At 47.5% G+C, this 13,796-nt stretch overlaps 1 protein-coding gene across 1 annotated transcript in view; it reads left to right on the forward strand.

The window, feature by feature from the left end:
* CACNA1I (calcium voltage-gated channel subunit alpha1 I) overlaps window positions 1-13,796 on the forward strand; it is a 917,463-nt gene that overhangs the window by 675,516 nt on the left and 228,151 nt on the right. The window contains exon 10 of the mRNA XM_044301221.1: window positions 71-222. Within this exon, the coding sequence (XP_044157156.1) occupies window positions 71-222 (152 nt within the window). The remainder of the gene's footprint in view (window positions 1-70; window positions 223-13,796) is intronic.

Below are 13,796 nucleotides of genomic sequence, written 5' to 3' on the forward strand. Positions count from 1 at the left end.
AAATACTTTGTGTCTTTGGACCATAGCTTTTACTATGTCATTGTACTAATATATTTGTCTCTTCCGACAGCCAGAAGAGCTCACCAATATTCTGGAGATCAGCAACATTGTCTTCACCAGCATGTTTGCACTGGAAATGATGTTGAAACTTTCTGCTTTTGGTCTTTTTGACTATCTGAGAAACCCATATAACATCTTTGATGGCATAATTGTCATTATCAGGTATGACACTTCTTATTTTACACTTGTTTCCCAGTTTCAGGAGCAATTTCCCTAATGTGTACGTGTAATTCTATAAGCTAGGTAATAATATACAGTAATAATAAAATCGGTGAAGGCGTTACGCTGCTTAAATCTGCCATGGTTTAGCTATGCTGTTTAATTCTAGCATATTAATTATGTTTCCATGATTATCAGCCTTTATGTAATAAAATGCTGCCCCCACTGTGTATATATAATGCAAATGAATGTGTACATCAATATTGGGCCATTGTAATGAATATTTACTGATAGACTGTATTTTTCGCTCCCTGGAGTCAGTGCAGTAAAGAAGGGGCACCCTGTGTTCACTTTGGGCACTCACTGTAGATAGGGTTACTGTATGCTAGTAGCTTTGGGGTGCCATTGATGTTAAATATCTATGTGGGTGCAAGGCAAGGCTTGAAAATGTTGCAATGGGCAGATTGTGGCTTTAGGATAGTCGGTAACCAGGCCAGATTGAACTTAACAAAAGTATCTCTTTGCTGTGCACCAAATAAGAGTTGTAGTACATCCAGAAATTATCTGTACACAGTACACCCGGATGTCCAAATATGAGCTAAACAAATAGTTTGCCGCAACTTCCCGATGATTAATCTTTCTCTTGTTACAGTCTCTAGTACTGGGATCTCTGGCTAGCAACTGTGATCTGTCACAATGTCCGAAATTCACACAATGGTGTGCGGTTCCGATAATAATATGATTGGCCAAATCCTACCTGAAGTGGGCAGGGTGTGTGAACGTTTTATCCCTTCACTGCAGCAGGGTCTGAGAATGCTGTACTCTGATCACCTTGTTGACTAAAATGTTGTAGCCCTTGAATCCACTAATCTGGGGTTCAAAGGGTGTCTTAACTTGTTTCCCCAGTGCGGCAGCAAAGTCTGTAGTTCTGCATGCTGGTTACCTTTCTGACTCTTACACTGTAGCCAGCAAAATTCTCAAATTATTCTGTCTTTCTCTCTCTGATGGTAGGGAAGGACACACGGGGATCTTTTAATCTCTGGAAGCATTGAAGCTGAATGCCGGAGAAGTGCAGCACATGCTGTTTGGTCCTACTCCTCCAGGCTTGCCTTCACATTGCGTACTCCTAAAACAACTAGACTCTTCTCCTGGAACTAGGGAGAGGGACCAGCCCACACCATAAGCTCCAGATAGGGCTGGGCTAGGATAGTTAATTCTGGCCATGCCTGTCTCATGCTTAAGCATACTGGGTGTGTCACATTACATTGTATGTGCATAACATAACATTATAGTACAATAAAATATCCAAAAAATTGCAGAAACCCTTTTCTACTGGGGTACTGCAGATATAGGATTTCAAAATTATGTTTTAAAAATCTGTAGGATATGATAACTCAACAGAAAAGATAAGGAAGGACATCTGTAGCAGCACACAGAATGCCTACAGGTCTATAATATGGCCATATGTATGAGGCCTAGATGTGAACTTACAGTATGTTTTCAAGATCTGCAGTCAAATGTATGTAAGAAGTGTATACTATTTAAATTCTTAAACTGCAAGTTAGGGCTCATGCACACGAACAAGTGTGGTCCGTGCACGTATTGTGGCCTGCAAGATACGAAGCGGTGCCGATAGAAGCACGTCCGTGGGATTTTGGTCCGTGCCTCCGAACATGTTCTATTTTTTTGCAGTGCGGACTAAATCTTGTGGATCGTGGACCCATTTAAATGAATGGGCCTGCATCCACAAATGGTGGCCACAAGGCCGATGCCTGTGCATTGCGGACCTCTATTTGCTGGTCCGCAACACAGTCACGGGGTGCACATGTTCATGTGCATGAGCCCTTAAACTGTTTTTTTTATAACATTCATAATTTAGAGTTTAAAGTTCAGATATATTACACATATTATGCATGCTATAATATACCTATATCATATATTACACTGTCAGTTTTTCCACTAGACAGAGCTGTAATCTTTTATATATACTGTATGTTGAGTGCAAAAGACTTTAAAGGGGTTGTCCGGGATTGGGAAGATTGGAGTATGTGTACAACAATGCCCTAAAATTACAATCGTGCCTGTCCTACCTTTACCCGACATTTCTAATGCCCAGTTTTCAAATCTCCAACTCTCAGCCGGAAGTGCTATGTTTCCAAGACTCAGTGACGTACCGGGTCCTTTTCTGCCGAGCGAAGCCTCTTCTTCCGCTTCGCAGGGAGCCCGGTGACGTCACCCTCAGCCACATGAATTATTCAAAGTGCCTGAATGGGCGGTAACAAGGCGGCAACCAACCGTGCTAAGCCACGCCCCTATGGTTCGGTGACGTCACCGGGCAGGGCGCTTTATTATTAATGAAGGAGGCAGAGCACAGAATATTAATGAGGGGGCGGAGTCACAGTGGAGATGAAACCACGTGATGCTGCGCTGCACTGGGAACCCCAGTGCTGTGCGGCAGGAAAAAATAAACATAAATGTAAACAATGCGTGGGGGACCGTCGAAGCCATGTAATACCTAAAAAATATATATAATTTATCCCGGACAACCCCTTTAAGGGGCTTTTGAGGATTATTGCCTATTTTAAGTTGTCCCAGGAGCCTGTGGTATCTATGAAAAAGCCCCGGCCTCTTTGGTGACCAGGTTCGTGGGACCACACATAGGCTAGTGCTTTTCCTATAGTGTCCAAGCACGGCTACTGCTGATGGATTGCAGGGTGGTGGTGACCATGGAAACAAGCAGTGTATAATGTGATGGAAAAATGAATCCAGCCAGCAAAGAGAGCGATATGGATAATAATACATTAGTAAGTGGCTTGTATTAACTTCCTCTTCATAATAAATTCTATTTGCTGAAGCTAGACAACCCCTTTAACAGCAATTACACAGCATTAAGAAAATTGCCTTACAGCAGTCCCATGCGCCAAAGACGCAATGCTCATGAGGGGACCTCATTGACTTCTATGGGAGAGTTTTCTACGCATGCTCTGTGATCTGTGCGGAGGTCATTGTACAAGGACATAATAGATAAGCTCTGACAATCGCCTATTGTGAATGGAGGATCCTGTCTTATCTTCACACAGAGGTGATATCACTACAGGCAGGGTTAGAATGACAAATAAGCAAGTAATTGCAGTAAAGTAATCTGTATAAACCAAAAAGTGTTGCCAATTATTAGACATAGTGGCCTGTACAAAAACTGCAGGATTTTATCTTTTTTGTTTAAATATAGAGAATACATGGAAAATTAAAAATCATCATCAAAAATTATTTAAAATATGTTTTATATAAAAAGTTCCTGAGCTGAGGGGTGCAGATCTAGATCCAGATAGCCAGTCCATCATCTAGACCTTCTTAGGCTACTTTCACACTTGCATTTTTCTTTTCCTGCATAGAATTCCGTTACTGGGGCTCTATACCGGAATAGAACTGATCAGGCATATCCCCATGCATTCTGAATGGAGAGTAATCTGTTCAGGATGCATCAGGATGTCTTCCGTTCAGTCATTTTGACTGATCAGGCAAAAGAGAAAACCGTAGCATGCTACAGTTTTATCTCCGGCGAAAAAAACGGAAGACTTGCCTGAATGCCGGATCCGGCATTTTTTTCCATAGGACTGTATTAGTGCTGGATCCGGCATTCAAAATACCGGAATTGCGGATCCGTCCTTCCGGTCTGCATATGCACAGACCTTTGAAAATGAGAAAAAAAGAAATACCGGATCCATTTTGCCTGATGACACCGGAAAAACGGATCCGGTATTGCAATGCATTTCTCTGACTGATCAGGCATTTTTCAGACTGATCAGGATCCTGATCAGTCTGAAAAATGCCTGATCAGTCTGAAAAATGACATGCATTTGCATACAGTTTGCCTGATCAGGCAGGCAGTTCAGGCAACAGAACTGGCTGCCGGAATCAATCAACGCAAGTGTGAAAGTACCCTTAGGCTACTTTTACACTAGCGGCAGCCTTCTCCGGCAGGCATATGTCGGTGGGTGAACAGCCTGCCGAACCCGTGCTGCCGCTAGTGCATGCGTGCCGTCGGAGGTCTGCTCCGGCCCCATTGACTAAAATGTGGGTGGGCCGGAATTCGCCGGCAGTACGGCAAATATGCCCACAGGCAGCAGGAATAAAACTATGACATGTCATAGTTTTATTCCGGCCGCCTCTCGGCATGTTTTCCGTGCTACCGCAGGAACTACGGCCCACTCCACTTTAGTCAATGGGGCCGGAGCAGACCTCCGACGGCAAGCGTAGACTAGCAGCAGCACGGATCCGGCAGGCTGTTCACCCGCTGGAACTGCCTGCCGGAGAAGGCTACCGCTAGTGTAAAAGTAGCCTAAGATATCTTATCTCTTTCTTTCAGGAGCAGCTGTAGCCTCAGAGATAAAAGTTATCTGGACTTTGGCCTAGTTTGCAGGAGCTTGCACATGTAGCTCTTGTCTGTAGCTCTGCTCTGCTAAGACGCTCTAACCAGGGAGCAATAAGTCCATCACCCTGGTCCCCTAACCAAGTCTGACAGTTAACTATATATTGCCCATAGATTGCTAATAGGTTTTCACGGTGCATAAAGAAATGTGTTTTAATAGGAAATCATGACATCTAACTCAGCAACATCAAATTAACCCTTTCATCAATAATTAACCCTTTGCAGTAGTTCACTGGGGCGCTGCAATACACGTCCATCAGAGGCAAAAAAAAGAAATGCTCTTTTGTCCTTTGTTAGTACAATGGGTAGAGTTGAGCGAACACCTGGATGTTCGGGTTCGAGAAGTTCGGCCGAACATCCCGGAAATGTTCGGGTTCGGGATCCGAACCCGATCCGAACTTCGTCCCGAACCCGAACCCCATTGAAGTCAATGGGGACCCGAACTTTTCGGCACTAAAAAGGCTGTAAAACAGCCCAGGAAAGAGCTAGAGGGCTGCAAAAGGCAGCAACATGTAGGTAAATCCCCTGCAAACAAATGTGGATAGGGAAATGAATTAAAATAAAAATTAAATAAATAAAAATTAACCAAAATCAATTGGAGAGAGGTTCCATAGCAGAGAATCTGGCTTCCCGTCACCCACCACTGGAACAGTCCATTCTCAGATATTTAGGCCCCGGCACCCAGGCAGAGGAGAGAGGTCCCGTAACAGAGAATCTGTCTTCATGTCAGCAGAGAATTAGTCTGCATGTCATAGCAGAGAATGAGGCTTCACGTCAGCCACCACTGCAACAGTCCATTGGCATATATTTAGGCCCAGCACCCAGGCAGAGGAGGGAGGTCCCGTAACAGAGAATCTGTCTTCATGTCAGCAGAGAATTAGTCTGCATGTCATAGCAGAGAATGAGGCTTCACGTCAGCCACCACTGCAACAGTCCATTGGCATATATTTAGGCCCAGCACACACACAGGCAGAGGAGAGAGGTCCCGTAACAGAGAATCTGGCTTCATGTCAGCAGAGAATCAGTCTGCATGTCATAGCAGAGAATGAGGCTTCACGTCAGCCACCACTGCAACAGTCCATTGGCATATATTTAGGCCCAGCACACACACAGGCAGAGGAGAGAGGTCCCGTAACAGAGAATCTGGCTTCATGTCAGCAGAGAATCAGTCTGCATGTCATAGCAGAGAATGAGGCTTCACGTCAGCCACCACTGCAACAGTCCATTGGCATATATTTAGGCCCAGCACCCAGGCAGAGGAGGGAGGTCCCGTAACAGAGAATCTGTCTTCATGTCAGCAGAGAATTAGTCTGCATGTCATAGCAGAGAATGAGGCTTCACGTCAGCCACCACTGCAACAGTCCATTGGCATATATTTAGGCCCAGCACACACACAGGCAGAGGAGAGAGGTCCCGTAACAGAGAATCTGGCTTCATGTCAGCAGAGAATCAGTCTGCATGTCATAGCAGAGAATGAGGCTTCACGTCAGCCACCACTGCAACAGTCCATTGGCATATATTTAGGCCCAGCACACACACAGGCAGAGGAGAGAGGTCCCGTAACAGAGAATCTGGCTTCATGTCAGCAGAGAATCAGTCTGCATGTCATAGCAGAGAATGAGGCTTCACGTCAGCCACCACTGCAACAGTCCATTGGCATATATTTAGGCCCAGCACCCAGGCAGAGGAGGGAGGTCCCGTAACAGAGAATCTGTCTTCATGTCAGCAGAGAATTAGTCTGCATGTCATAGCAGAGAATGAGGCTTCACGTCAGCCACCACTGCAACAGTCCATTGGCATATATTTAGGCCCAGCACCCAGGCAGAGGAGGGAGGTCCCGTAACAGAGAATCTGTCTTCATGTCAGCAGAGAATTAGTCTGCATGTCATAGCAGAGAATGAGGCTTCACGTCAGCCACCACTGGAACAGTCCATTCTCAGATATTTAGGCCCCGGCACCCAGGCAGAGGAGAGAGGTCCCGTAACAGAGAATCTGTCTTCATGTCAGCAGAGAATTAGTCTGCATGTCATAGCAGAGAATGAGGCTTCACGTCAGCCACCACTGCAACAGTCCATTGGCATATATTTAGGCCCAGCACCCAGGCAGAGGAGAGAGGTCCCGTAACAGACAATCTGGCTTCATGTCAGCAGAGAATCAGTCTGCATGTCATAGCAGAGAATCAGGCTTCACGTCACCCACCACTGCAACAGTCCATTGTCATAAATTTAGGCCCAGCACTAGTGTTGAGCGGCATGTCCCATATTCGAATTCGCGAAATTTTGTGAATATTCGAAAGAATATTCGTAAAATATTCGCGATTATTCAAATTCGTTATTATTTCGCATATGCGATAATTCGAATTATCGCATAATACATATGCTATGCAAAATTCACATGTGCGCTAATGAAATCGCCTTACGAAGATTCGCAACTCAATTCAATCACTAATGTATGAATGCAATGCCCTTTGCCTCTGTTCTGGGACAAGTGTAGATATTCGCATGTGCGCTAATAAAATCGCCTTACGAAGATTCGCACCTCAATCACTTTCTAGGGAATGTGAGACTTTTGGGAATCAATCGAGATACAGTGGGGGGTGATGACAGTAGTTGACAGAGTACAGATCAATGTAATCTGTAAGGTGGAAAGTAAAATAAAAAATACGAATATTCGTAAATCGAATTTTACGAAGTTCTACGTATTCGCGAATATGGTGCTATACTATATGAATGCACAGGCCTTTGCCTCTCTGTTCTGGGGACAAGTGTAGATATTTGCATTTGCGTTAATAAAATCGCCTTACGAAGATTCGCAGCTCAATTCAATCACTAATGTATGAATGCAAAGCCCTTTGCCTCTGTTCTGGGACAAGTGTAGATATTCGCATGTGCGCTAATAAAATCGCCTTACGAAGATTCGCAACTCAATTCACTAATGTATGAATGCAAAGCCCTTTGCCTCTGTTCTGGGACGTGCCGATATTCGCATGTGCGCTAATAAAATCGCCTTACGAAGATTCGCAGCTCAATTCAATCACTAATGTATGAATGCAAAGCCCTTTGCCTCTGTTCTGGGACAAGTGTAGATATTCGCATGTGCGCTAATAAAATCGCCTTACGAAGATTCGCAACTCAATTCACTAATGTATGAATGCAAAGCCCTTTGCCTCTGTTCTGGGACGTGCCGATATTCGCATGTGCGCTAATAAAATCGCCTTACGAAGATTCGCGCCTCAATCACTTTCTAGGCAATGTGAGTAAGATCTGAGCTGTTGGACCTTTGGGAAACAATCAATTATATGTGTACTGTAATTTTGTGGGGGGGGGGGGGGAAACAAAAAACGAATATTCGTTTTTACGAATATATAGCACTATATTCGAAATATTCGCGAAATCGCGAAGTTGCGATATTCGCGAAAAAAATTTGCTTTTCGAATATTCGCGCTCAACACTACCCAGCACCCAGGCAGAGGAGAGAGGTCCCGTAACAGAGAATCTGGCTTCATGTCAGCAGAGAATCAGTCTTCATATCATAGCAGAGAATCAGGCTTCACGTCACCCACCACTGTAAGAGTCAATTTTCATAAATTTAGGCCCAGAACCCAGGCAGAGGAGAAAGGTCCCGTAACAGACAATCTGGCTTCATGTCAGCAGAGAATCAGTCTTCATATCATAGCAGAGAATCAGGCTTCACGTCACCCACCACTGCAACAGTCAATTGTCATAAATTTAGGCCCAGCACCCAGGCAGAGGAGAGAGCTCCCGTAACAGAGGATCTGGCTTCATGTCAGCAGAGAATCAGTCTGCATGTCATAGCAGAGAATGAGGCTTCACGTCACCCACCACTGCAACAGTCCATTGGCATATATTTAGGCCTAGCACACAGGCAGAGCAGAGAGGTCCCGTAACAGACAATCTGGCTTCATGTCAGCAGAGAATCAGTCTGCATGTCATAGCAGAGAATGAGGCTTCACGTCACCCACCACTGCAACAGTCCATTGGCATATATTTAGGCCTAGCACACAGGCAGAGCAGAGAGGTCCCGTAACAGACAATCTGGCTTCATGTCAGCAGAGAATCAGTCTGCATGTCATAGCAGAGAATGAGGCTTCACGTCACCCACCACTGCAACAGTCCATTGGCATATATTTAGGCCTAGCACACAGGCAGAGCAGAGAGGTCCCGTAACAGACAATCTGGCTTCATGTCAGCAGAGAATCAGTCTGCATGTCATAGCAGAGAATGAGGCTTCACGTCACCCACCACTGCAACAGTCCATTGGCATATATTTAGGCCTAGCACACAGGCAGAGCAGAGAGGTCCCGTAACAGACAATCTGGCTTCATGACAGCAGAGAATTAGTCTGCATGTCATAGCAGAGAATGAGGCTTCACGTCAGCCACCACTGCAACAGTCCATTGGCATATATTTAGGCCCAGCACCCAGGCAGAGGAGAGAGGTCCCGTAACAGACAATCTGGCTTCATGTCAGCAGAGAATTAGTCTGCATGTCATAGCAGAGAATCAGGCTTCACGTCAGCCACCACTGCAACAGTCCATTGTCATAAATTTAGGCCCAGAACCCAGGCAGAGGAGAAAGGTCCCGTAACAGACAATCTGGCTTCATGTCAGCAGAGAATCAGTCTTCATATCATAGCAGAGAATCAGGCTTCACGTCACCCACCACTGCAACAGTCAATTTTCATAAATTTAGGCCCAGAACCCAGGCAGAGGAGAAAGGTCCCGTAACAGACAATCTGGCTTCATGTCAGCAGAGAATCAGTCTTCATATCATAGCAGAGAATCAGGCTTCACGTCACCCACCACTGCAACAGTCAATTGTCATAAATTTAGGCCCAGCACCCAGGCAGAGGAGAGAGCTCCCGTAACAGAGGATCTGGCTTCATGTCAGCAGAGAATCAGTCTGCATGTCATAGCAGAGAATGAGGCTTCACGTCACCCACCACTGCAACAGTCCATTGGCATATATTTAGGCCTAGCACACAGGCAGAGGAGAGGTTCATTCAACTTTGGGTAGCCTCGCAATATAATGGTAAAATGAAAATAAAAATAGGATTGAATGAGGAAGTGCCCTGGAGTCCAATAATATATGGTTATGGGGAGGTAGTTAATGTCTAATCTGGACAAGGGACGGACAGGTCCTGTGGGATCCATGCCTGGTTCATTTTTATGAACGTCAGCTTGTCCACATTGGCTGTAGACAGGCGGCTGCGTTTGTCTGTAATGACGCCCCCTGCCGTGCTGAATACACGTTCAGACAAAACGCTGGCTGCCGGGCAGGCCAGCACCTCCAAGGCATAAAAGGCTAGCTCTGGCCACGTGGACAATTTAGAGACCCAGAAGTTGAATGGGGCCGAACCATCAGTCAGTACGTGGAGGGGTGTGCACACGTACTGTTCCACCATGTTAGTGAAATGTTGCCTCCTGCTAACACGTTGCGTATCAGGTGGTGGTGCAGTTAGCTGTGGCGTGTTGACAAAAGTTTTCCACATCTCTGCCATGCTAACCCTGCCCTCAGAGGAGCTGGCCGTGACACAGCTGCCTTGGCGACCTCTTGCTCCTCCTCTGCCTTGGCCTTGGGCTTCCACTTGTTCCCCTGTGACATTTGGGAATGCTCTCAGTAGCGTGTCTACCAACGTGCGCTTGTACTCGCGCATCTTCCTATCACGCTCCAGTGCAGGAAGTAAGGTGGGCACATTGTCTTTGTAGCGTGGATCCAGCAGGGTGGCAACCCAGTAGTCCGCACAGGTTAAAATGTGGGCAACTCTGCTGTCGTTGCGCAGGCACTGCAGCATGTAGTCGCTCATGTGTGCCAGGCTGCCCAGGGATAAGGACAAGCTGTCCTCTGTGGGAGGCGTATCGTCATCGTCCTGCCTTTCCCCCCAGCCACGCACCAGTGATGGACCCGAGCTGCGTTGGGTGCCACCCCGCTGTGACCATGCTTCATCCTCATCCTCCTCCACCTCCTCCTCATCCTCGTCCTCCTCGTCCTCCAGTAGTGGGCCCTGGCTGGCCACATTTGTACCTGGCCTCTGCTGTTGCCAAAAACCTCCCTCTGAGTCACTTCGAAGAGACTGGCCTGAAAGTGCTAAAAATGACCCCTCTTCCTCCTCCTCCTCCTCCTCCTCCTGGGCCACCTCCTCTTCCATCATCGCCCTAAGTGTTTTCTCAAGGAGACATAGAAGTGGTATTGTAACGCTGATAACGGTGTCATCGCCACTGGCCATGTTGGTGGAGTACTCGAAACAGCGCAACAGGGCACACAGGTCTCGCATGGAGGCCCAGTCATTGGTGGTGAAGTGGTGCTGTTCTGTAGTGCGACTGACCCGTGCGTGCTGCAGCTGAAACTCCACTATGGCCTGCTGCTGCTCGCACAGTCTGTCCAGCATGTGCAAGGTGGAGTTCCACCTGGTGGGCACGTCGCATATGAGGCGGTGAGCGGGAAGGCCGAAGTTACGCTGTAGCGCAGACAGGCGAGCAGCAGCAGGATGTGAACGCCGGAAGCGCGAACAGACGGCCCGCACTTTATGCAGCAGCTCTGACATGTCGGGGTAGTTGTGAATGAACTTCTGCACCACCAAATTCAGCACATGCGCCAAGCAAGGGATGTGCGTCAAATTGGCTAGTCCCAGAGCTGCAACGAGATTTCGCCCATTATCACACACCACCAGGCCGGGCTTGAGGCTCACCGGCAGCAACCACTCGTCGGTCTGTTGTTCTATACCCCGCCACAACTCCTGTGCGGTGTGGGGCCTGTCCCCCAAACATATGAGTTTCAGAATGGCCTGCTGACGTTTACCCCGGGCTGTGCTGAAGTTGGTGGTGAAGGTGTGTGGCTGACTGGATGAGCAGGTGGAAGAAGAGGAGGAGGAAGCCGAGAAGGAGGAGGTGGCAACAGGAGGCAAAGAATGTTGCCCTGCGATCCTTGGCGGCGGAAGGACGTGCGCCAAACAGCTCTCCGCCTGGGGCCCAGCTGCCACTACATTTACCCAGTGTGCAGTTAGGGAGATATAGCGTCCCTGGCCGTGCTTACTGGTCCACGTATCTGTGGTTAGGTGGACCTTGCTACAGATGGCGTTGCGCAGTGCACACTTGATTTTATAGGATACTTGGTTGTGCAGGGAAGGCACGGCTCTCTTGGAGAAGTAGTGCCGGCTGGGAACAACATACTGTGGGACAGCAAGCGACATGAGCTGTTTGAAGCTGTCTGTGTCCACCAGCCTAAATGACAGCATTTCATAGGCCAGTAGTTTAGAAATGCTGGCATTCAGGGCCAGGGATCGAGGGTGGCTAGGTGGGAATTTACGCTTTCTATCAAATGTTTGTGAGATGGAGAGCTGAACGCTGGCGTGTGACATGGTTGAGACGCTTGGTGACGGAGGTGGTGGTGGTGGTGGTGTTGGTGGTACATCCCCTGTTTGCTGGGCGGCAGGTGCCAACGTTCCTCCAGAGGCGGAGGAAGAGGCCGAGGCGGCAGCAGCAGAATAGGCCGAGGCGGCAGCAGCAGAAGAGGTAGCAGGGGGAGCCTGAGTGACTTCCTTGGTTTTAAGGTGTTTACTCCACTGCAGTTCATGCTTTGCATGCAGGTGCCTGGTCATGCAGGTTGTGCTCAGGTTCAGAACGTTAATGCCTCGCTTCAGGCTCTGATGGCACAGCGTGCAAACCACTCGGGTCTTGTCGTCAGCACATTGTTTGAAGAAGTGCCATGCCAGGGAACTCCTTGAAGCTGCCTTTGGGGTGCTCGGTCCCAGATGGCGGCGGTCAGTAGCAGGCGGAGTCTCTTGGCGGCGGGTGTTCTGCTTTTGCCCACTGCTCCCTCTTTTGCTACGCTGTTGGCTCGGTCTCACCACTGCCTCTTCCTCCGAACTGTGAAAGTCAGTGGCACGACCTTCATTCCATGTGGGGTCTAGGACCTCATCGTCCCCTGCATCGTCTTCCACCCAGTCTTGATCCCTGACCTCCTGTTCAGTCTGCACACTGCAGAAAGACGCAGCAGTTGGCACCTGTGTTTCGTCATCATCAGAGACATGCTGAGGTGGTATTCCCATGTCCTCATCATCAGGAAACATAAGTGGTTGTGCGTCAGTGCATTCTATGTCTTTCACCGCTGGGGAAGGGCTAGGTGGATGCCCTTGGGAAACCCTGCCAGCGGAGTCTTCAAACAGCATAAGAGACTGCTGCATAACTTGAGGCTGAGACAGTTTCCCTGGTATGCATGGGGGTGATGTGACAGACTGATGGGGTTGGTTTTCAGGCGCCATCTGTGCGCTTTCTGCAGAAGACTGGGTGGGAGATAATGTGAACGTGCTGGATCCACTGTCGGCCACCCAATTGACTAATGCCTGTACCTGCTCAGGCCTTACCATCCTTAGAACGGCATTGGGCCCCACCATATATCGCTGTAAATTCTGGCGGCTACTGGGACCTGAGGTAGTTGGTACACTAGGACGTGTGGATGTGGCAGAACGGCCACGTCCTCTCCCAGCACCAGAGGGTCCACTAACACCACCACGACCATGTCCACGTCCGCGTCCCTTACTAGATGTTTTTCTCATTGTTATGGTTCACCACAACAACAAATATATTATTTGGCCCAATGTATTGTATTCAAATTCAGCGGGATATAAATTTGAGGCCTAGTATTTAGGCGCTGGGTGACCGGTATGGATTTAGTGACAGAATTAGACTTGGAAATGCACAGAAGCGTGTGTGTGTGAAGTTATTCTGAATGACCCAATGTGCACCTTGAATATTATATACCCTTTTAGGGATAGATTTCAAATAGCTCTGATATAGCAGAAACCACTAAATTATGAAATTGCTAAATTGGGAATTGTACTTCAACCCAGAACAAAAAATGTGCTTTGACGGACACTAAATATCTTGCCCAGCAACAACAGTACAGCGGTGGGTAACGAGAGATTTAGAGGGAATTAAATTTGAGGCCTAGTATTTAGGCGCTGGGTCACCGGTATGGATTTAGTGACAGAATTAGACTTGGAAATACACAGTAGCGGGTGTGTGTGAAGTTATTCTGAATGACCCTATGTGCACCTTCAATATTATATACCCTTTTAGGGATAGATTTCAAATAGCTCTGATATAGCAGAAACCACTAAATTATGAAAT

The sequence above is a fragment of the Bufo gargarizans genome, chromosome 7, assembly GCF_014858855.1.
Source record: "Bufo gargarizans isolate SCDJY-AF-19 chromosome 7, ASM1485885v1, whole genome shotgun sequence".
NCBI lineage: Eukaryota > Metazoa > Chordata > Amphibia > Anura > Bufonidae > Bufo > Bufo gargarizans.